Consider the following 25266-nt stretch of genomic DNA (forward strand, 5'->3'; position numbering starts at 1 on the left):
ATCTTGCAATGTCATGGTATTTTTTTTCCTGAATTTTAAAAGGGAACCCAGAAAAAATTCCACTTCATTTCTCTTGTTGACAGTGGTGTTTAATCAGTTCAGCAGGGCATGCTTACACACAGACATGGGATGCGGTGGTAGATCTTGGTGGCTTCGTCAAATCAAGTTCCCTTAAGCCTTAATGGAGACATTATTCGCACGGCTTCAAGAGGATAAAATCCATGCATGATTATGCTTTTGTGTTGCTACTCTTGCTGGAGCTTATATTTCTAAATATTTTCTTCTGATTTTCTTTTGTAGCTTGGGAACTTTTTTACAAACTAAGATTTGTGTACACTTACATTGCTCCTTGGCAAATCACATGGGGATCTGCTTTCCATGCTTTCGCCCAACCATTTGCTGTGCCCCGTATCCTTTTGAATTCAAACTTATTTAATTTGATCTCTTGAAATCTAAATCTAGTAGAGAAAATATGTAGTAAATGATTACAAAAAGGAAAGACGAATTTTACATGCTCAGTGTTTATAAGAAAAAATAATAAGGGACAAATATCCAGCTTCATTTTATCCTGCTAATAAAGGATCTGGGTAACAATTATGACATCCTTAACTTTATTGTCCGGTAGATTCTGGCAATGCTGTTTGTCCAGGCAATCGTGTCTGCCTTTTTTTCTACCCCTTTGAACCCCTTTTTGGAAGTGCAATATTTATCACTTCTTATGTCAGACCCGTCAAGTTCTGGGAGAGAGACTACAAGTAGGTTTTACTGAAATCATACAAGGCTTTCATGTATAGTACATTGTAATGCATTGAAATTTTAAATATTTTTTTTTAATCTCAAAGGCACAAATGTTTCTTTCTTGATACTGACTATTCTGAATATATAACGTTTTAAGGGGTGGGGGGGGGAATGAAACTACAGAGCTTCCAATATTTCATTTAACAATACATTTTTAAAGGAATGGAAAAGATTTGAGTTTCACAGTGCACAAGAATAATGCATCTGTTTTTTTTCCAGCCAGGTGTTCTCATTTTGATATGTTTTTCTAGCAAGTCTTGCCAGAATTTAAAAAACTATTATTAACTATGTTTCTCCTGTTTTTTAGTATTGTTTTGATTTCTTGATTGCAATGCCCCCCTAAAATGGATTTTTTATGGCATTTGTAAAATAGGCTTTCTGGTTGCCACAACATTCATGAAAGTATTATTCAGAACTTTGAAAAACAGACAGGATCTGTTTTCACATCTAGAAAACATATCGTTTTCAGCCTCTCCTATCAGAAAACAATGACTGGAACTAGCACTGTTCATCGGCCTGTTCAGTGGTGGGTTGCAGGCGGTACGACCAGGTACGCGTGTACCAGAGCACCTGATACCATTCCGGTAACGGTGCTCCGGAGGGCCCACTGGCCCGCCCGAGCTCTTACTGGTGTTTAAAGGCTTCTGCGCTTCCACGCAGGTGCATGGCATGTACAGGCGCCTGCGCGGACGCTCTGTGGAGTAGCTGGAGCATTGCGGAGGCGCTAAGACGCATGCACGGCACTGCGCGCATCCATGAGGTCACCGCCAGCCCCGTCCAACCGTACCGGTTGGAACTGGATTTGAAACCCACCATTGGCCCTGTTTCAGTTCTGTAAGCAGGGAATCAAATATTTTGGACAATCACCAATTGGGGAAGCCCCTTATTGTATATTAGATTCTACAAAAGTTTCTCCCTTATTTATTTTAATATAAGGCGTGTAAAAATGAGTCTCTGTCTGGAAGGTAGAATGGTAGGAAAACAGTAAGTACCCTGTGGTGCTTCATTTCAAGGTATTTCAGGAATACAAGTTAACTCTACTTTTTTGTCTTTATTTCAGCACGAAACGAGGGACCACTCAAATACAAGACTGGCTTCTCAGCTTGACAGAAAACCCAGGGTAATATTGATAAAAGTAGGCAGGTGAAACTGTTTAGTGGATTGTGCAAGAGCTCAATTCAGTCCGTACCTTTTTTTTGGTGGAAAGCAAAATTAATCCAATGAAAGATGATATTTTTCATCTTTTAAGCGGTTGGGGAAGAGCTCTTTCTAATAGATAAGTTATATTTTGTATGTGCAACAGTATTACCTGCTTTTACATTAGGATTCTGTCTTTGAAACAATGTATTATGGAGGATAAATATTAATAGGATATTTGTTTTATAGATATTGTTAGTAATTTACTTTAAATTCATTTGCAACAAATACAGTTAATTCTTAGATACTACATTCCTTAATCATTCAAATATATTGATTGTGTTAATGAGTATATCTATATTCCTTAACAGTTGTCTACTTAGATGATTTGTTACACACTACAGATAGTCCTCAACTTACAACAGTTCATTTAGTGACCTTTCAAAGTTACAACAACACCTGAGAAAGATGCCATGATCATTTTTCCACACTTATATCGTTGCAGGATCCTCGTGGTCATTTGAATAAAATTCAGGTGCTTGACAACTGACTCATATTTATGCCGGTTGCGTGTCTCCTTTTGTGACCACTGGGCAAACAAATCATGGTAAAGCCAGATCACTTAATAATCATTTACTACGATGATAAACTGCAATGCTTCACTGACAACTGTGGCAAGAGGAAGTTGTAAAATTGGACAAAATTCACTTAACAAATTTATCACTTAACAACAGAAATTGTGTCGTAAGTCAAGGTCTATCTGTATTCATTAATACAGGGTGTGAAACTCAAGCCCGGCGACTGGACTCAGACCGTGGGGTGCTTAGATCTGGCCCACGGGACCACCCTGGAAACAGTGAAGACTGACCATGGTGCCTCTTCTAGCAAAAACTGAGCTTGAGAGGACCCTCCTGAGCTCCGTTTCACTGGCAGAGGTTGTAGGAGCCCGTCGCAGCTGAAAATGGAGCTTGGAGCCCGTTTTTACTGGCAGGCACTCAGACCACCAACATGAGTGATATCAAGCTGGCCACACCCACCCTGGCCACACCCACCCCCAACCCCCCAAGGTCAAATATAATCCTGATGCATCCCTCAATGAAATTAAGTTTGGACACCTCGGATCTACCATGTTTCCCCGAAAATACGACAGGGTCTTATATTTTTTGATCCATGAAATGTGGCCTTAGACCTATTAAAGGGGAGGGCTTATTGTTTTTGGATTGCCGGGTGGCCCATTCCTTGTGACCGGGCTCCTGAAGAGCTGGCACAGCCTCAGGGTTCGAATGGCTTGTTGTTTGCGTTGTCGCTAGCAGCAACACAGCAGCCATGAGTTGACTATGCTCATGAGCAGCTGCCCGGCCACCCCCCTCTTCCAGCCAGGCACAGGGCCGCTGACTGACCTAGCGGTACCTGGAAGGCACCAAGAAACGTGAGTGCCTGTTCGCTGCCCTCTGCCTCCTGCGGCATGGCGCCTTCGGAATGCCCCTAGGTGAGTGAATGGGGCTCTGCATGGCTGGAGAGGGGGTTGCGCAAGCGGCTTTTCTACTGCCTGCTCGTGCGACTCGCAGGCTCAAGATGTCCTTGGCTAACTACAGTACCTGCAATGCTAGGGGCATCTCTGCTGGTGGCGCTGCCCACCGCTTGGTTTTTTTTTTTTTTTTTGCAGCTTTCAAAGCACGGAGGACGGATGCCGCTCTGGGAGTATGCACTATGTAGCGTACAATCATAGAGCGTACTCCCAGAGCGTTATCCTACCTCCATGCTTTGGAAGCTGCAACGGAGATGGATGCCGCTCTGGGAGTACTCTCTATGGTTGTACGCTCTGCAGCCCACAACCATAGAGCGTACTCCCAGAGCGGCATCCCTCCTCCATGCTTTGAAAGCCAAAAAAAAAAACAAGTGGCGGGCGGCACCAGCAACGGAGATACCCTGCTCTGCAGGTACTGTAGAGTTAGCCAAGGCATCGTGAGTCTGCGAGGCACACATTGCTTGATGCCTTCTGAGTACTGCTAGGTCGGTCAGTGGTGCTGTGTCCGCTGGAAAGGGGGGTTGCCAGGCGGCTGCTCATGACCGTGGTCACCTCATGGCTGCTGTGATGCTGCTGTGACAGCGCAACACGCCATTCAACCCTGAGGCTGTGCCTGGCTCTTTGGGAGCCCGCTCATAAGAGAGCAGCTGCCCAGCAACCCCCCTCTTCAGCTGGGCATAGCGGCGCTGACCGACCTACGGTAACCCAAAAGCACCAAGCACCACCGAGTGCCTTTGTCCCCACCTCGTTCCCTGGCTTGGCAACTTCAGGATACTGCTAGGTCGGCGAGTGGTGCTTTGCCTGGCTTGAGGGGGGGGGTTGTCCAGCAATGTTTCCCTCTAATTTTTTTTCAGTGTGAGCAGAAAAGTATAGTTGTTTGAGCGGCATATTTTCATGCCTGAGCACCTGAATTTTTTCAACAGACTTCACCTAAGACAACAACAAAATCAGATATTATTTGAAACTCATGTAGTTTATTTATGTTATTCAAGTAACCCCCTTATTAAAAAGTGTTATATAATATCAGTATCACTTAACAACGCTCCTGCTTAGCAACCAAAATGTTGGCTCAGAAAGTCCTGGCATTTGAAGCACGCAAGTCTTAACAGCTGTTGTTACACAAGACCCGTGCACCCCTAACCCTTTAGGGGAAAAAAACCCCAGGGTCTTCAAACGTGACAGCTTTAAGACTTGTGGACCTTCAACTCCAGAATTCCTCCCTGAGGGGAATATATATGTGGACTGTTTCATAGTTACATTAGAGAACTACATTGTTAGAAACTTAGCACAAAGATAACTTTTATCTGAAAATCCAAATAGAGTAAACCTGCTATTATCCCAGAACACTAAATGCCCATTTGTCCCAATCTGTTTTACTAGTCTGGTATACAAATAGATAGAAATATTTTCACTAAATTTTAGAGATCTATATTTCAGGAACCTATCAGAAGTTAGGGCAAGATAAGAGTGGAAGAATGAATTTTGTTGCAGGTCATGGGGATTTTTTTCAGCATCTTAAAAGTGGAGCACATGTGCATTGAACTAGCAATACCCATTTAATAACAAAGGGAAATGGCTGAATTAAATTTGGTAAAGTTGCAAGTGAGCTGTAAAAAGCTTGTGGTTTTTAAAATCAGAGAATCAGAAGGGATACTGGAGGTCTTCTATTCCAGCCCCTTGTCCAAGGCAGGAGTCTTTATATCATTTGAGACAAATGGCCATCCAGTCTTTTGAAAACCTGTAGCAAATGAATTAAGATTCCATTGATTTTAATTGTTCTTACTGTCAGATTTCTCCTTATTTCCAGCTTGAGTCTCCTTCTGACAAGTTTCCATTGCTTCTTGTCCTGTCCTCAGGTGCTATTGCTGCCGCCTCCTCCTCCTCCTCCAACAGCACCAACACATTTGCTGCCCAGCGCTGCGGCTGAGGTGAAGCCGCCAAAGCTCCCGCTGGCGCCCCCGCAGCGTTGGGCGGAAATCCAGCAGTGCTGTTGGAGGAGGAGGGCGAACCAGCCTGCCACCGCCGGCCACCGCCAGCCCCGCCGCTCTTCCCGCCCCCTTCCGAGCCCCACAGTCCAGCGGTCACAGCAGAAGCAGCCCCGGGCTCCGCTGCCGCTCCCCGCATTTCTTGGTGGGGTCTTACAGGAAGGAATCCCCCTTTGAAGAGCCATGCTCTTCAAAATCTGGGGAGGTCCTTTGCAGGCGGCCAGTTGTAGCCACCTGCAAAGGACTTCCCCACGTTTGCTTTAAAGAAGCAGTTAGAAACTGCTGCGCGGGGGTTTCTTTCCACGTGCACGGCCGCGCAGCCGCGCACCTTAGAGGGAACAGTGTTGTCCAGGGTCTAATATTTTTGCCCACCCAAAATATGTGCCAAGGCTTTAGTTTCAGGACAGGTCGTATTTTCGGGGAAACACGGTAATAGATGAATTCAATTAATAGATGAAAATCTTTTTTTCTAACTAAAGAACCATATTTTCCAAAACTGCAACTTCAAAATTATAACTAGTATTTCCTATTTTTGTGCCCTTCTATCATCTGAATAAACCTAGAGTCTTTCTTTTATGTTTTTTCCTTATTTTTTCATGGGGGTGGGAACCAAAATTCTGCTGCTGTCCTTATGAATATTCCTCTTTACACAATCCCTATTTAAGCTACCAGATATATTCTAGCAACTTGTCCAAATCCTTGAAAAGGATTCCCCTTTTCAAAAAGAGTTTATCCAAAGATGAGAGCTATCTGTAAAACAATAATTAACCTTAACCAGGGGCAAAGGTTAATCCTGTATGCTAGGCACTAAAGAATGCAAACTATTTATTTCTACTTTGGCTTTCTCTGTATTGTACTATTGTAGAGAAAAATGGAGAAGTGCTGTGGATACTATCTTGAGTTCCTGGAGATGGTTCCTGATCTCTCTCACTTTTGGGATGCCCCACCTAAGAAATTTTCCTTGATGCCAAGAGAACAACATACATTAATGTTTCTACAGTGAAAATAATATGGCTAAAAAGCAGGTGTCGAGTCAGCTATAAGCTCTTAAAGTGATCATTTATCCCAGTCTGTTTTAATATCTTGGGCTGATTTTTCAATAGAATTGTAAAAATAAATTTATGTTTCTAGTATATTGCATTATTTTTCTCATCCATGTAGGTTCTGATGACAATAACTTGAATTCAATCTTCTATGAACATTTAACTCGCTCCCTTCAGCACAGCCTATGTGGAGACTTACTCTTGGGGCGATGGGGAAACTACAGTACTGGAGATTGCTTTATTCTTGCTTCCGACTACCTCAATGCACTTGTACACCTTATAGAGATTGGCAATGGCTTAGTCACCTTCCAGCTGAGAGGGCTTGAATTCAGAGGTAAAGTCTATGTGAAGGCACTTCTCATTAATCTTCCCATACTACTTTCTGCTTCAGACATTATAACATGCTAATTTAGTCCATTAGATTAATAAATATTTAGATTGAGATGCTCTGAGTCTGGGTAAAATTGATAGAGCTGAACAAAGTTCATTTTATAACCTCAGATCACTTAATCTTTACTTTCTTCAAATATTTCAACAAAACCCTGTTACTTTTTCTTTCATTAGTGTATTCTATTTTAGTAATTTCTGACACCTTTTACCAGTGGTATAAACACTGTAATTAAAAAAAATCTATGATACAGACATTACTGATAAAATGAACATGAACTCATGAAGGTCCTTAATTACTTATCCCAATGTTACCCTGTTTCCCTGAAAATTAGACCTCCCCAGATAATAAGCCCAATCGGGCTTTTGAGTTCATGTGCTAAAATAAGCCCTCCCCCCAAAAAAATCCTCCCCCAAAATATTGCAGCACAGCAGGAGACATGAGGTGACCATGCTCGCTGTCTCCTACACCTCAAAAATAATATCCCCGAAAATAAGGCCAAGTGCTTATTTTGGGGGTCAAAAGAAAATAAGACCCTGTCTTATTTTCGGGGAAACACAGTTCTCATCCCATTTTCTACCAGAAAGCAAGTGCAAATCATTATTTTTAAATTATCAGAACTGGTGGTGTTAATGCTCCTATTTTTAAGAATTACTTTTTTTCATTTCAGGAACTTATTGTCAGCAACGAGAAGTAGAAGCTATCACTGAAGGGGTTGAAGAAGATGAAGGGTTTTGTTGCTGTGAACCTGGTCATTTCCCTCATGTGTTGTCTTTTAATGCTGCCTTTGGCCAGCGTTGGCTCGCTTGGGAAGTTTTAGTCACAAAGTATGTCTTGGAGGGTTACAGCATAACTGACAACAGCGCTGCTTCCATGCTTCAGGTCTTTGATCTAAGGAAAATACTCACCACATACTATGTCAAGGTATATCTCTAACTCAGGAATGTAGAACAAGGGTGTCAAACTCAATTTTATTGAAGGCTGCATCAGGGTTGTGTTTGACCTTGGGAGGGGGGCATGGCCATAGTTGGCATGGCCAGCTTGATGTCACTCATCGAGGCTCCGTTTTCGGCCGCGATGGTCTTCTGCAGCCCTCTGCCAGTGAAAACGGAACTCAGGGAGGCTGCACGCGGCCTCCCTGGGCTCCTTTTTCGCTGCCAGAGGGCTCCAGGAGGCTGTTACAGCCAAATGTGGAACTGGGGACAGGCCACACGCAGCCTTCCCTGGTTCCATTTTCACTGGCAATGGCACCACGGGCCAGTCCTTTGCTGCTTCCAAGATGGCACCGCGGATCAGATCTAAGCACCTTGTGGGCCAGATCTGGCCCAAGTTTGACACCCCTGATTTAGAAGAATAGTTTGCACAGTATTTATTATTTTTAATTTCTCTGGGTGGGAGGATGGAAATTTACATTTGAAATTCAGACTCCTCACATTCAACTGCAAAGTAACTTTGATTACCAGTGCATTTCTAGCCAATATGATTTTTTCTATAAGCACATTACCACCTTCTTTTGAAAATAATTACAATATTGGTATAGAGGTAGTCCCTAATTTACAACCACAATTGAATCCAAAATGTATGTTGCTAAGTGAGATAGTTGAATGAATTTTGCCCTATTTGATTATCTTTTTACCAGAGTTGTTAAGTGAATCACTGAAGTTGTTAACCTAGTAACACAGTGATGAAGTTAATCTGGCTTCCCCATTGGCTTTGCTTATCAGAAGGTTGCAAAAGGTAATCACATAATCCCAGGACACTGCAACTGTCATAAATATGAGTCAGTTTCCAAGCATCTGAATTCTTTCATGTGACTGTGGGGATGTTGCAATGCCATAAATATGAAAAATGGTCATAAGTCACTTTTTTCAGTGCCATTTTAAATTTGAATGGTCAATAAATGAACCTTTGTTAACTTAGGACTACCTGAATATACCACATATATTAATACATGAATAAAATAGCTTAGTACTCATTTGTAAAGGCAATTCTAAATTGTTTCATGATCCTGTAAAATTTACCAACAAGAACAACAACAAAAAAATCTGGGTATTTTCCTTTCTTCCATTTCTTTACCTTTCATTTCTTTACTATGGCTTGGGTCTGGTAAATAAACCGTCAGGGTTCAACATCTACAAAGGATGTGTTTAATCCTTTTTCTATGTTTGCTAAATACTTAAAAGTGACAATCAGATGTATATATTCTAATAACTTTAATTTTTTATCTTGTAGGGTATCATCTATTATGTAATATCCTCTCCCAAGCTAGAGGAATGGTTATCAAATGAAACAATGCAGGAAGGATTGCAGCAATGTGCAGATCAAAATTACGTAGATGTAGACCCTACATTTAATCCTAATATTGATGAGGATTATGATCATCGGCTAGCAGGGGTTTCAAGAGAGAGTTTTTGTATAATTTATCTCAACTGGGTAGAATATTGCTGCTCTCAGAGAGAAAAAGTAAGTATTTTTGAATGATTACGAAATTCTACGAAGATATGCTATCTTATCTCTCAAAGAGCGTCTAAATTCTGAAAATGTGGAGGAATTGGGAGTTGAACTTCTTAGCTGAGTCCCATATATATATATTAGCTTAAAGTATTTATGTTAGCTATGAAGAGAATGTATTGCTGCCAAGAACCTACTCAGTAATAACAATATCTCATTTGCTGATAATGGAACATAAAGGCTTGCAGCCACTTTTTTTAAAAAGTGTATATCTCATTTTGGGAATTATTCTCCACTTTTCTTTTTCTTAAGAAAATAGAAAACAGTGATGAAAACTTACAGTTTGAGTTATATGATGGAACATAGCATCTTATATTCTTTACCTAATGTTTTCAATTTTTGTTTTTCTTTTTACTCAAAGCCACTCAATGCAGATAAGGATTCTTCTCTGGTTACCCTTTGCTACGGACTGTCTGTTCTTGGTCGGAGAGCTCTGGGAACTGCTTCACATCATATGGCTAGGTATTCTTATTTACTATTCCAGAATATAATCCCCTAGAATATAGCTGTGCCTTTTTCCATTCTATAATAAGTGCAGGATGATGAAAGATGTACTTAGATCTGTTTGCCCCTTTCTTTGATTTTGGTTGCTTCCTTTTTGGAAGGGTTCATAGCTAGACCTTATCTCAATATGTCTGTTAATGGCTGATTTCTCAGAGTGACAAACCTTTAAAGCAGTGCTTTTCAATCTTGGCAGCTTGAAAACATGTAGACTTCAAGTAACAGAATTCTTTAAGCTGAAGTCCACATATCTTGAAGCTGCAAAGGTTGAGAAACACTGCTATAAACAATATGCATTTTTGGATCTTTTGATTTTATATAGTCATTGAACAGCACTGAGTTGGTATTTGAGACAAGCTCAATCTATAAACATCGAGAAGAAAAGGGAACTTGGAGAATTCTCCCGTTAAGTTCAAGAATAGAATAAGTATAAAATTGATTCTGAGGGAAGTGAAAGATTCTAAAATACAGAAGTAATTTGTCAGCAAATAAGCCAGGTGCTTCTTCGGTAAATAACTGCAGAGTACAAGATAATGCAACTACTGTTGTTCTCCTTAACACAAAGAATTTATGCCACTTTTCTGCCAAGTAATTTGAGGATGATTAGTTTTCCTTTAGTGTTTCAGCCATTCTTGAATACATAGCCAGGACAGATGAGGAACTGAAGAATGATTGTCAGCTCTCTTTTTTTTTTTACTCTCCTGATTTATATTTGTTTAGTATGGCAATTTAAACTTGCTTGGCAGCCCACAATGTTTATATAGAAATGAAAGTCTTACTTTCTTCAACTAATTTTAGAATACTGAATGCTTGCTTTAATGTTTGGGGTTTCTCTCCCAAACCAAACAGTAATCTGGAATCTTTCCTGTATGGGCTCCATGCCTTGTTTAAAGGAGACTTTCGTATATCATCAATTCGAGATGAATGGATTTTTGCAGACATGGAATTACTGAGAAAAGTGGTGGTCCCTGGAATACGCATGTCACTAAAACTGCATCAGGTATACAGAATGCTTGCACAAATGCACATCAGCTGAAAGTGACATAGATGATTATAACTCAAACTTTGAGTGTTTGTGGCAGTCCCCCCATTGGTAAAAATGTTGATTCAAGGGCAAATTAAGTTCCTTACGATGTTATATCTTGTAAGAAAGAACAGGACTGAGCAAATTTGGGGAAAATGGTTGGAATTAAACTGAGAAGGGAAAAATTGAGCATTTAGGAATTGAAGGGAAGCAGAATATACTTTTCAATATCACTGTCTACAAAATTCCCTGATATTTTCCCTGGTCTTCATTGTTTGACTATTTTCTCATTTTTTAATACGAAACTTTCAGAAGCATATAGTATTTGTTTCATATGCATTTCTTAAAAACAAATGCAATTTTTACATCTTTTTGACGAGAGAAAAAACTATGTTTGTTAATTGCATTTGATATTGCCATGGTGCCAGATGTCACAAATCCATCCCTGGAGAAATGTATGGCTGAGTTGTTTTATATCTCAGCTTAAAACCTAGGCTGTGATCTATGAATTATTATACAGTAGTAAATTTGTTAGCCTTTAGGGTAGCAGTTCTCAACCTGTGGGTCACGACCCATTTGGGGGTCGAACAAACCTTTCACAGGGGTTGCCTAAGACCATCGGAAAACGTGTATTTTCGATGGTCTTAGTAACCAAGACACCAATTTTATGGTTGAGGGTCACCACAACATGAGGAACTGTATTAAAGGGTTGTGGCATTGGGAAGGTTGAGAACTACTGCTTTAGGAAAACTGAGCATTCTTCATTGTTTAATGTAACTAGATAACTAGATGCAATCTTAAATAATTGAGTTTGTCCGAATATAAACTTTGACTGTATAATTTTAGTATAGGCTAAAACAATTTTCCTCAACCTTGGCAGCTTGAAGATGTGTGGACTTCAACTCCCAGAATTCATCAGCCAAACTTGCTATTCAGGGAGTTGATGTCCACATGTCCTCAAGTTGCCAAGGCTCAGCAACACTGAAGTAGAATATATCATTTCCCTTTTCACAATGAAGGTTCATATTGATATGATAATGCTTTTACTCTTCGGTTTAGGATCATTTCACCTCTCCTGATGAATACGATGATCCTGCTGTTCTCTATGAAGCTATCACAACGCATGAACAAAACCTGGTTATAGCTCATGAGGGGGACCCAGCTTGGCGAAGTGCTGTACTTTCCAATTCTCCCTCCCTACTTGCCCTTCGCCATGTGATGGATGATGGCACCAACGAATACAAGATCATCATGCTGAACAAGCGCTATCTAATCTTCAGAGTCATTAAAGTAAGAAACAATTAACAGGGTAGATGAGACCACCTGTTCTAGGATGAGATGTAATAAGTGGGGAGAATAGGCATTTATTACTTCCTAGTATGAAATTGATATTTTGATTTTTTTTAATTCCTTTTTAAATGCTGTGATTTTGTTAAGCAATTCTTTTATGTTAAATTGTTCTAGGTTTTTAAATATTTTGATTAAGGAAATCAGCAGAACTTGCAGACTAGGCAAATTTTAAAAAATGATCATATTTTATATTTAATTCCACAATTAAGAAAAGTGTAGCGTAGGCATTTCTCACTACCTTGCTACATCTTACCTCCTACAGTATACTGATAAACAGTTTTTATCTCTTTCTTTTGTCTAAGCAAATTTTAAATTTGTTTATATTAATGCTTACAAGTAGAATAAATAATGATATATATGCATGAATGGGTTCCATAAAGTTAAATACAAAGGCTGCATGTTTCTAGTAATTACATGATTTTAGTTATTTTTCTAAAAGGTAAAACTTTAATGTATAATTTTAAAATTGTCTAAACATTGAAGATATTTATGATTAGGATGGAAGTGTGTTTGCGCGCGCGCCTATATCCTGTTTTCAGTATGCGTTTAAAAAGTGTCTATGGAGACTCAATCGTCCAGGTCATGGTTGTCCCAAGGGTGATTTTTTCAAAAGGCAATTGAACTTTTGGGTTTTTTTTCCTTTGAAAACGTTTCATTTCACATCCAAGATGTTTCTTCAGTTCCCCACTAGTTAGTTAGAACCAAAGAAGCTTCTTGGATGTGAAATGAAATGTTTTCAAAAGAAAAAAACAAGAAAGTTCCGTTGCCTTTGGGGGAAAGAAGCACTTTTGAGACATTTAAAAAATGGCTGTAATTTTAAACCACTTTTCTACTAGTAGATTTATTCGATAACAGTGTGTCAGGCCTGCAGCCGGTTCCTTTTGGGATCTTTGGATCCTGCCACATTTCTATCTACTATGCTGTTTCTATAGTGGGGAAATTGGAGGGGGATAGTAAGCAGTAGGATGTGATGTAACCAAAATAAAATTACTTTTAGATTGCCAAGATCATCCTTTGTCTCTGCACCTGACCGGAACTGGATGGGTGGAACTGCCAGCATGGCAGTGGAAGATTGGACCATATGATGGACTTATGGGTGTGGGGACAGGATCTTAAACTTTCAACTGGGTGGGGGAAACCGGGAAGCTTTCAGATTTGGGTTTTCCCAGATGTGCCAACATGACTCTCTTAATAAATTGGAACTTTGAGCAATACTTTGCCTTGGACTCTGATTTAATTTTGGATGTTATTTGGAATCCTGACACAATGAATATTTCATGTCATAAAATTCATGTAGTTATAGCTGTCTGATTTGCATGTTGCCACACTATTTTCCTGCATACCTTCCTGATTTCTGTGTTTTTGCAGGTAAATAAGGAATGTGTCCGTGGCCTTTGGGCTGGGCAGCAGCAGGAATTGGTCTTCTTACGCAATCGAAACCCAGAAAGAGGAAGCATCCAAAATGCCAAGCAAGCTTTGAGGAACATGATCAACTCATCTTGTGATCAGCCTATTGGATACCCAATTTATGTCTCACCTCTGACAACTTCATATTCTGATAGTCATGAACAGCTAAGAGAGATTCTTGGTGGTGCCATCAGTCTGGGAAACATCAAGAACTTCATAGTATCTACTTGGCACAGGTGAGTAAAAGAAGTCTCCAGAGTACAATTGCTCATTTTAGTATATTTAATTAGAATGGTACACTATAAAGTTTTATTTTATTACTTTTGTTTTTATGATGCAAACTCAGAGTAAGATTCCTGTCAAAACAAGAATATTGCTTTTATTAGAAATGTGGAACACTTACTTCAGTATTTTGTCAACATTCAGTTTTAATCTTAGTTGCATCATTTACCCCCTGCAAACATTAACTATGGATAAAGTTTGCTCTTTGTGAAACTCTATTCCAGACACAGAATACTGCCTTAATATATCCTATTTTTCTCTTGAATTCACTGTTCCAGGGATGATTTGTAAAGTAAATTAGGCAATACAATCTTACCTGTTTTGTATCTCCCATCCCTACAACAGCTGAGAAAACTGGTATTGTGTTTTGTTGTGTTGTGTTGAATAACTTTTGGACCAGGTCCACTTGCTTACCTTTATCTATCTCAAGAAATTGTTATGAGGTAGATGCAGGGATGGAGAACTGTATATGCCATCTTGAATTTCTGGAAGAAAAAGTGATAAATAAATATGAAAAGAATAGATCAAGATATGACTTTGTAAGACTTTGGTATTATTTTTTTAATTTTTATTGTTGTTATGTTCAGGTTAAGAAAAGGTTGTGGTGCTGGTTGCAACAGTGGAGGAAACATTGAAGACTCGGATGCTGGAGGTGGTGCTTCCTGCACAAGTAATAGTGCAACTGTCAATGATTCTCAGAGCAGCGTATCTCAAGGAGGTGGAAATGTAACTGTTGGACAGGGATCTGGAGTAGGATTGCAACCCCCTGTCTCCTCTCATCCAGTCACCCTAGGTAAACTGAACAGGTGTCTTAGAGTGTATGTATTCAAGTATCTCATTGCCAGATCGGGATAATTAATATCAACAGTGTCTGTTAAGCATGTTTGGAATCCACAGGCCCCGTGCCATCCATTCAGCTTGGTAATTCTGTAGAAAGTAATAGGAAAGATAACTGTACTTTTTTCCCATGAAGATCAGCACACATATAAAAGACATAAATCATCTTCCAAAATCTCAATATTATGAAGCTGTATGTTTTTCCCCCCAAAAAAGGCTATTGAGAAGGTGGTTAAACAGCAGTTTTAGAGAGTTCTGAAGGAAACAGATTATCTGGACTCTTTTTAGCTGTGTTTCAGACCAGGCATGAGACTAAAATGACACTGATTGCATTTCTGGCTGACCTCTATAGGAGAGGTATGGGGAGATATCCATTCTGGCTATTCTTGATCTCTTAGTGTCCTTCAATACCACTGATTGTGGTACACTTCAAAACCAAAAACTTCTTGACTCCAATAAGCAAGTGATAGCCATGCCTAGGAGGACTTTTTTTTGTTTTGTAAAGCAGTTGTGCATCTTCCTGCATCAGGAGACAGTGCTCATGGTCACTCCTACCTTGGTCATATAATAAATAGGTTACTTCTATGTATTGTCATGGCTGTGTACTCTAGGACTATCCAAAAGCTGCAGCTGGTGTAGAATGCAGTGATGCAGTCAGAAATGGACACACCTTAGTATGCCCATATTGCACCTCAGTTCCATAAGGTCCACTGTTTTCCAGTGTACATCCAGATTGAATTCAAAGTGTTGGCTCTCCTCTATAAACCTACAATTGAATATAGCCAGATTATTTGTCAGAATGTCTTTTTTCAGTTGTTTCTTCCTGTCCCACTAGGTGTGTCAGGAGCACATGCTCCTATCTTTTTGATTAAAAAAATACAGGACTTCTGAAACATGTTTTTTTCTGTCATAACACCTGCCCTATGGAAAGCCATATTCTCCAAGACCAGATTGGCTCCACCTTTGCTAGCTTTCCACAAGGTCAGCACTATAAAGTGCTAAAACTAGAATGTATTCCAGGTCTGGGGGTTGAGAGGTTAGATGGCCTTTTAAGTAGTTTGTTTCTATTCCATTCTTGATAGTCATTGTTGGTTTTTCACTTCACTTATGCTGTTTTTATTGTTTGAATGAGTTATTAGCCATCCAACAACTCGTCATATTTTTCATATGTAAATCAATTTAATGATTGATTAATTAATTAATTACATTATACCAAATTAGCATTTCATTACCCAGGGAGAGATCTGTATTTACTTTGCACGTTATGTCAAAACCATCTTAATAGTTTCTTATGGTTATTTTTCACTACGTGGGAAGTTCTTTGTAGAAACCACACCACACAAATCCAACAGTTGTATTTATGCCTTATTGCTCCTCAAATGATACTATCCAAATTAAAATGTTCAGAATAAAGCACAATAGTCAATCAATCAATCAATCAATCAGAATAGAGCTGGAAGTGACCTTGGAGGTCTTCTAGTCCAACCCCCTGATAAAGCAGGAGACCTTATACCATTGCAGACAAGTGACTGTCCAGTCTCTTCTTTAAAACCCCCAGTGATGAAACAGACAGTCTGACAATGATTAAAACATCAGGCATAAAAGACTTGGAAGCGGGAGGAGTTAAATTTATGGTTGAAGAAAGTTGAAGGAACTTCTATGTAGTTATCAGACACATTTTCTTCAATTAATAGGCATTGCTGTTTCTAAAAGGAATTGATCCAGAATCTAATTTGAATTTTAAACAGCATACAAGCCAATAGCCTTTTCAATTTTCCATTCAAATTTACATCTTTGGCATAAACAAACTAAAGTGTATAATACTGTATGTACCATGTTTTCACGGAAATACAACCTGTCCCGAAACTAACGCCTTGCCACATTTTTCGCGTGGGCAAAAATATAAGCCCACCCCTGATAATAAACCCCCTGAACAACTCCCTCTCTGGCCAGGCAGAGCACCGCTCACCGACCTAGCGGTATCCCGAAGGCACCAAGCCGCGGGAGCCGGGGGGAGGAAAGGTGCTCACGTTGCTTGCCGCCTTCAGGATACCGCTAGGTTGGAAGTGGCATTCTGCCTGGCCGGAGGGGGGAGTTGCTGGGCGGCTGCTCCCTTGTGAGCGGGCCCCCAAAGAGCCAGGGACAGCCTCAGGGTGAAGCAGCCATGAGATAAACATGCTCACAAGCAGCCACCTGGCAAATCCCCTCTCCAGCCGGGCAGAACGCATTCAGTCACCTAGGGGATATCACTAAGGCACCAAGCCATGTGGCGCTCTGCCTGCCCCCCTCAGCTCTCGCAGCTTGGCACATTCGGGATACCCCCTAGATCAGTGCATGGAGCTCTGCCCGGCTGGAGAGGGGGTTGCGCGAGTGCCTATTCCGCCCCCCCTCACCAAGCCCTTGCACAGCTCTCCCAGGGCACCGCTGCCACCTGCCGCCACCACGCTCCCAGCATAACTTCCAAACTCCAAAACTCGGGGCCGAGTCTTCCAGCATCAGCCGCTTTAGGAGTGCTCTCTATGGTGGGCTGGCTGCCGGACAGAGAGTCTTCCGGACAGAGTCTTCCAGAGCTGGGGGGTGGGCAGAGTGCCACATGGCTTGGTGCCTTAGTGATACCCCCTAGGTCAGTGAATGGCGCTCTGCCCGGCTGCAGAGGGGATTTGCCGGGCGGCTGCTTGTGAGCGTGGTTATCTCATGGCTGCTTTGCCCCTGAGGCTGTGCCCGCTCTTCGAGTCTGCTCACAAGGGGCAGCCCGGCAACCCCAAAATAATGCCCTCCCTGATACTAAGCCCACACCATATTTCGTGGAGCAAAAGAAATAAGACCCTGTCATATTCGGGAAAACACGGTATATAAAATTATTATACAACATTAATATTTCATTTATTTTTTGCTCATATTTTATTTTTAGGCACCAGCCAGAGTGCTCATTCTGTGCAATCAAGCCTTATCAGACATTCCCCTGCTCGTGCTTCAGTTCCAGCCAGTCAACTTACTGCTACAGCAGTCGTCATTCATCCCTCCGGACATCCACCACAGGCTTTGTGCCTTGCCGACGGTCTTTCCACCAGCCAGCTTTCCCTTCGCAATCTTCCATCGTCCATACAGTCCCGTCTTTCCATGGTGAACCAAATGGAACCCACTAACCAGACTGGTGTTGCCAATATGCAGAATGGCCTCCCTTCTTCAAGCAGTTCCAGTCAGAGCATCCCAGTCTGCAAACAACATGCCCTTGTTGGCTTTTTAGGGAACGATGGAATGTCGAACGTCACTGATTCACAGGCAGGCACAAATGTGAGCCCTGTGAACCAGACACGAACCAAAAGGGATGATGTTGTTTACAGAATTCAGGTAAATGAAATGTAGAAATTGATCTGGTTTATATGTCCTTTATTATCTAATGACTATTTTTATGGCTGGACAGTTATGGGTTTAATTTTTTAATCTTCCCTACATTTCTGGAATGCAACTCACTGGAATGAAAAACTAATATGCAGAATTCACGAAAGATTTCAGATGTAACACATCTTAGCAGCTGGTATTTGCTAGGGCTGTGCTATGCTTTGGCTACTCTTTGAAAATGGTGCTTCATTTGCTAAAGGATAGAGATGAACAAGGCAAAGACATGGTCAGCGAATAAAGATCTTTGTATTACAAAAACATATGGTGTAAGTTAAGTACTAAAGTTATTTCAACAGCTTTCTATAATGCTATAACAATTCTATTAGGTGGAGAATTAAGCAATTATTTTTATTACATTAAACAGACTTTCTTGTGTATGTTGGTTTGCAGTGCAAGCTAGATGATCCAGTTTGGAAGCTAAGAAAAACATCAATGGGAAACATTGAATTATATCTCATTTTCTCTGTGTTCTACTCAAACTAGTTGTAGGAATGTGAAACCTGTGGTTGTGGAAATATATTTCCCTTCTTATTTTGCTGTCTGGTGTGAAATCAAATTATACCTGGAAAGATATGCAAAAACTTTTGAGTTGGAAAAGTTTTGAACAATTTCAAAAAGAGGAATTTCAAACTCAGTTCTTGCATAGCACTAATTTTAAGCTGCTGCTTTTTTTTAAAGATAATAGATCCTAGCCAGGTTTTGGAAGGGATCAACTTATCCAAAAGAAAAGAACTGCAGTGGCCAGATGAAATGATAAGACTAAGGGCTGGAAGAAACAGCTGGAAAGACTGGAATCCTCAGGAAGGCATGGAAGGCCATGTAAGTTTCATTCCTCATCCACCTTTGCTATTGGCATGCTCAGAGGTTATATTGATTGTATGTAAATTCAAAAAGTGGAGCACTAAGAAAAAGCCAATTTTACAAATTCTAAATTATAACGATAGACAGGAATATGCATCATATGTCTTTGTTTTTGTTCTGGAAATCTTAACTTTGTTTTAAAACAGCAACTTAAGACCAATCAATTCTGCATAGTTTCTTGGAAGGTAAGAGCATAGTATATTAAATCCACGCAAGGGAAATATACATAAATAAGTGCACTATTTACCAAAGTATGACATTTCCTGCTCCCTTGTTACAGTTCTCAATGCTTTCTATAAATTTTCTCCTGTGAAACGGGAATATTTCTATTATTTTTTTATTCTCAGTATTATAGCATATAACTTTATTGGAATCAAAATAATTTCTGTGCTGGAGCAACAAAATAGATAAGTAAGACCTCAAAGCTGAACCTTGATCGTCTCACGTAGCCTGCACGTACTACTTCAGAATGATAAAGTTCTACTATTACTGCTGAGTATATTTCTTTGCTTGCTACCCCTGCTAGGTGATTCACCGTTGGGTGCCTTGCAGCAGAGATCCAGGGCATAGGTCCCATATAGACAAAACCATCTTGCTCGTCCAAATTGAAGACAAATATGTTGCGGTGATTGAAACCGGAGTCCTGGAACTTGGGGCTGAAGTGTGACCATCTTGGACAATTAATGCCTAGTCCATCTCCACAATGTTTAGAAATGAAGTAAGGAGTCTCAGAAGGCTACCCTAACAGCTCAAGTAATAGGAAGAGACTTGAAAACAAAGTTAAGGGTAGGATGTCAGTCCCCAAAAGAATTAAGGGGGTGCTTTTGATATTTTTCAAGTTAGCTACTGAAGAAAATATTGTGCATGAAGGGTAAAAAGGATATATCTTTGCTTTATACATTATTTTATCCATTGCAATGCTTTAAAACAACCCCACATTTTCCAAGTTTCAAAACAGGAGCATCTCAATTTTTTCTAATTGTCTTGCCAAAAATATTTTGTCTCATTAATGTAGATTCAGTTCATTTTTTTAAAGCAGCTGAAAATGGTATAAATGTTGAGGTCAGTGTGAAGCTGAATAGAATGTCTCATTAACTGCAAGTATACTAGATTTTCTTCTAAGTGGGAAAAAAGATCATTGAGAAAACTGCACTATTTTTTTATGGCAATGCACTACAAAAATCTGAGATTGCTCAGAACATTTATTGATATATATATATATATATATATAAGAAAATACCGTTATTTAAATTGCCTTTGGGATTATCCACCTCCTCCATCATATTCATATGATGGTAGGAAAGACCATTGGTTCATTTTTGGCTAAAAAATTTCCCAACAACTTATTTATTCTGTCCTATTTACAATATATGGTAGATTAACCAGTAATTACAGAAGAAAACTCCAGGGAAGCCTAACTCATGGTAAAAACCAATTGATAGCATAAATTTTATCTTTTTATATAATGGGCTCAATCATACAATTGTGCATTTTCTTCTTCTTTTGTTACTTTCTAATATGGAGTCAACAAAAATATGTTACTGGGCTCCTTTGAAAAAAATGTTTGCTTTTGTTTTCATGGAAAACTGGATGAGATACATTGTTTTAAATAAGGTTGTGACTTTATCTCTATTCTGGGACTTATTCCTTTATTAAGCAAAATAGTTTACTTTTTTAAAAAAATTAAAGGATAAAAATCAGAAGGCATGTTGTATCATATTATCTGTATCATTTTGCGTTTTAGCTCCCTTTAGTTGCTATTATGTTCTGTGACTTGAATTCATTTTCAATAATTATATATATTCTATAATAATTGTACTTTGCATATAACTGTGAAATTGATTTATGTTGCATATCATCGATTTTTACTGATTGGAATTTTTAGTGTGTGTTTTCAGGGAAACAAGTTATTCAAACAGCAACAGAGTAAGGGGACAAAGTTGCAATTTTTATCTTGCTATTTCTATGACTTGCTCACAATGTTAATGGAAAGTTTTATATGTAGTGATTGTTTTTTTCAGTGATCTGAAACTTTGGGCTCAATGGGAAACAAAACAATTTGCAGTTTTAGCTTTTAGAAGCAGCCATCTTTTACTTTTGAACTATTCCTATGTTAATTATGCATGGGTGATCTTACAAACAAGAAGTTGCAGTGAAACATAACCATCGTACACTTAATGAACTCAAACTCAAATAATCTCATAACAATCTGACACCATAAAAAACAGCCTTTATGGCTTGCTGAGTATATTAAAATAAAATCCAAATGCCATTCTTACTGCATTACAGTCTTGACAATATTTTGCAAAGCTATTCACTGCTGCAGATAACTTGCTAGAATCTGAAAATCACAACATTTGTCCCAGGGAGCAGCATTAACAATAAAATATAGAAAAAAGCTTCCAAAAGATTTTGCTGTTCTGGTAAAATATACATCACCTGCTAATGTCTGAATGCCCACACATATTTTCATCATTTTATGAACAAGAGAAAAATTATTTTCTGAGTTTTGGTCAGCCATCTTACTTCACATTTTAATTGACAATTAAATATTCATTTATCTTTTTGACCTTCCCAAAATAGAAAGAAAATGCAATCTACCTTTCAAAAAGATTAATCAGTCATTTTGAATATATGAAATTCATTGACAAAGAGAGTGCTTTTGAAGGTTAACTTGAATGAGGCAATGAACACTGTAATATGGAAAATTGGATTTTTCTGATAAGATTTTTCTTTCCTTTTTTTAATTATTAATAGAACAGAAATGGCACTCTGTGACATAGGATACTCCCACACTACTGATTATATTTGAAACTAAACAGGTATCTTGAAAGAGAGGATAATTTCAAGACTTCTAATATATCTAGATACATTTAGAATGTGATAAATTTAGTTTAAATAATTGAAAACAAATTATTTGATTAGTACAATCTCAATCACACTTTTGATACATATAAATCTCATCTAATTAGCATTTGTGAAAATTATATCTAGTTTTATTTGCAGATTTTTAAGATGTTCATCTCCCAATAATTTGGTGGATTATCCTTTATGTAGGATTAACAAGTATTTATGAAACTTTTTTCTTTGCTTGTTGTGGTATATGAACTTGGAAGCCAAATTAATTGTTTTGCAGTTTTTCATATGTGGACTCGGTGGCTTTCTTCATTTAATTTCTCCGAACAGTTATGACAAGCATTCTGAAAACTTTACAATATTGTTTTTTTGCATTTGATACTAAGTCTTGTACAAAACTAGTAATCCACTAAATTAATTTCTAGATTAAGCTATAATATTTATGTAGAAAAAGTTTATGAAAGTTCATTTGCCTACTATCAATGTTTATAAAAATATGCATAATAAACTGATAATCCAACTAGGCATTAATTTAATGTAAAATCACAGACATATATACTTAGCTTCCCAGTTAATATTTTGGGAAATGAAACGAGAAATTTATTTTACCTCGTGAAATGCTTTAATTTTCATAAAGAACAAAATCTTATTATTGCTCAATATTGAGGTAATATTCTGTAGATGTTCTTGTAACCTAGGAAATAGATATGGAGGGAAGAAAATGTTTTGAAAAATTATATCTTTTACAAGGTGTTTTTTTTTTATTTGTTGCTTTTTCTACTCATGCTTGCTGCTGTTGGAGAATGACTAGTTGCATAGTTGCAATGTTATGTGAAATATTGAATAGATGGTACGGAGTGTTATGGAAGAGGCCTTTGAAATCTTAGATTTGGGGGCACATTTTACCCAAACTGACATTGAAATGCCTTCTTAACAGATGGGATGAAGCAGTGATGCCAGCCCTTCAGTTCTATATATTTTAAGTGGTAATAACTCTACCAATGGACTAGTGCATTTGAAAGAGCTTTTCAGAGCATACCTAAATATTTCATATTAGCTGTAGGTTCAACCACCATGGTTTTATATACCTAGTTTTATTAAGAGAGATTTTTCTTACCTATTATATAGGTTCTACTTGTCTGGTCCTACTTGGTGATTGGAAAACTGATGCCATTAGCCCTGCAATGCTAGACAGTATAAGAATTATAGCAGTATTTAATGTGTGCCTTAGTAAAATGGTGGTGAGTACATAAGACCTTGGTGGGAGCTACTGCCCATATCTAATTGTCCCCAAATTTTTTAAAAGATGGCTGCTCTAAAAGGCTTCATAGATTTCTATACACCGTTCATCAGCAAACATGTTTGAAAATACCATTTAGATATTTATACTAACTTTACAGATGACCCAAATGGATGACAAAAGTCACAACGGTTAAAAGTCAGACTTGTTACTCCTTTATGAACTCAGCCAGATAATGAACTGCTTATTATTACCTTAAATGATGGGTGAGGGCAAAGATAAAATGAGTTGGAAAATGGAATATGTGCTTTGCATTTACCAGCATATGGAGAACTTGCCAGGGATAGGGTTATGTGTACTTTGTATGTGTCGGTGAGAGTATGAGCGCGTGGGTGTGTGTATGTTTTTTTGAAACAGCCTGTAAATATTGTCGCTGTTTAAAACTGGGAAAAGTTGACAGGATTTGTTTGTAACATGTTGCTTTGAAAAGACAGTATTGACAGTGAAGAAACAATGAAATTAAAAAAAAAATCTTCTTGTCCCTTGTTTTATTTTCATGTTCTGTTTTTTTATCAAAGACTTTTAAACAACTACACATGGGTGTTGTATATTTCATTATTCTTTTTCCCTTGAAGAACAATGGTGAAAATGTTCAGGTTAATATACCTTCTCTTCTGTTCCTTGAATAGAAATGACATTATATGTTCTTTTATTGCCGAGCTCCAAATCTGTCATTTATTGCTTTGTATTTTTCAGATGTGCATTTTACTGTACTCATGCTATACTTTAGCTCCTACAGTTATCATTATTCTCATTACGTTCATGATCAATTTCAGCATGGCATATCCCTTTCTTTCTAATCTCTCCCCCACAAAAATTGAGGTTGGTCTTATATAGGATTATAGTAATATTTAGTAACACATACACACCACACACAGAGTCACACAATAGGCTGAAGCAGGGATGGGTTTTGAAATGTTTTACTACCTATTCTGTGGGGCGTGACCTATTTTGTGGGTGTGGCTTGGTGGTCATGTGACTGTGGGCATGGCCAACTTGATGACACTCACCAGGATATGTCATGAATTGGGTAAAATGTGATGAAACTCACTTAACAACCCTCTTGCTTAGCAACCAAAATTTTGGGCTCAATTGTAGTCTATAGACTATCTCTGTCTTCCTCTGCATGGCAGCCTTGTCCTAGAAAACTTCTTCTCCTTTCTGGCAATTTTCCTCTCTGTTAGAAGCACCAAAATAATCCAGACAATGTAAGGTTTCCTGCTGCAGCATGGAGTTGGACTAGATGACCTCTGAGTAGCCTTCTAGGCCTAAATTGCTGTGCTTCTGTCTGTCTTTCTTTCTTTGTTTCTTTCTTTTTCTTTCTTTCTTTCTAGTTTGTTGTTCAGCTGACCCAGAAATGTTGAATGTCATTTTGCAAACCTCCTTCCGAGCAGCCTTTCAATTTAAAATCCAAAGTTTGCAGCTTTAAGACTTGTGCACTTCAACTCCCAGAATTCCACAGCCAGGCATGCTCAGTTCCAATTTAAAGCAGCAGCATCTGTTTTTATCCTTTTCTGAATCATGTACAGAGAGGAAAGACAAGGCATTTTAGAAATTGTATTGTTGGAACAATGAAAGATGTGAATAATTCTGAAAGAGAAATGAGCTGATGGAAGATGAGAGAAAGATGTTTGTGCTAGACAAAGGCCAATATTTTAATAGAGGAACTGATGCCATTTGGCAATACAGTACCCTTTGGCGCACTATGAAGAGGGAAGAATTACATTGTGTGAGAAGTAAAAAAGCAAGATAGAAAATGGGAAATGTTAGGAGTAGACAACAGTGTCAAAAAAGTATAATCAAAAGGCATGTCGGGTATTATGAATAATACATGTATATAATTAGGAGGTAGGGTGGAAATGAGCGAAGACATGTAAATAATTTGCCATAATAAATATCAAAACTATAACATTCACATTCTTTCATCAGCTAGAATAGGTCATTTTATTTGATGAGGCAGTATCCTGCAAATTTAACAAACTTTTTGGGAATATTTTGAAATATTTTTTATCACATTCTGATGGGAAAATGTACCTTTTTGGTAAATAGTTTGATT

General features: G+C 38.7%; 1 protein-coding gene across 1 annotated transcript in view; it reads left to right on the top strand.

Annotated features, from left to right (window-relative positions):
- The window catches only part of PCNX1 (pecanex 1), a 100779-nt gene extending 77078 nt beyond the window's left edge, over nt 1–23701 (top strand). Inside the window, 19 exon segments of the mRNA XM_032213323.1 lie at nt 301–408; nt 626–630; nt 632–689; nt 692–755; nt 1859–1866; nt 1869–1914; nt 6608–6825; nt 7550–7803; nt 9112–9342; nt 9752–9852; nt 10741–10891; nt 11975–12205; nt 13634–13908; nt 14542–14747; nt 17703–17768; nt 17771–17853; nt 17855–18142; nt 18872–19012; nt 19581–23701. Of these exon segments, the coding sequence (XP_032069214.1) occupies nt 301–408; nt 626–630; nt 632–689; nt 692–755; nt 1859–1866; nt 1869–1914; nt 6608–6825; nt 7550–7803; nt 9112–9342; nt 9752–9852; nt 10741–10891; nt 11975–12205; nt 13634–13908; nt 14542–14747; nt 17703–17768; nt 17771–17853; nt 17855–18142; nt 18872–19012; nt 19581–19721 (2675 nt within the window). The 3' untranslated portion in view covers nt 19722–23701.
- The last annotated feature ends 1565 nt before the right edge of the window (nt 23702–25266 follow it).

This window comes from Thamnophis elegans, chromosome 1 (genome assembly GCF_009769535.1).
Source record: "Thamnophis elegans isolate rThaEle1 chromosome 1, rThaEle1.pri, whole genome shotgun sequence".
In the NCBI taxonomy this organism is placed as follows: Eukaryota; Metazoa; Chordata; class Lepidosauria; order Squamata; family Colubridae; genus Thamnophis; species Thamnophis elegans.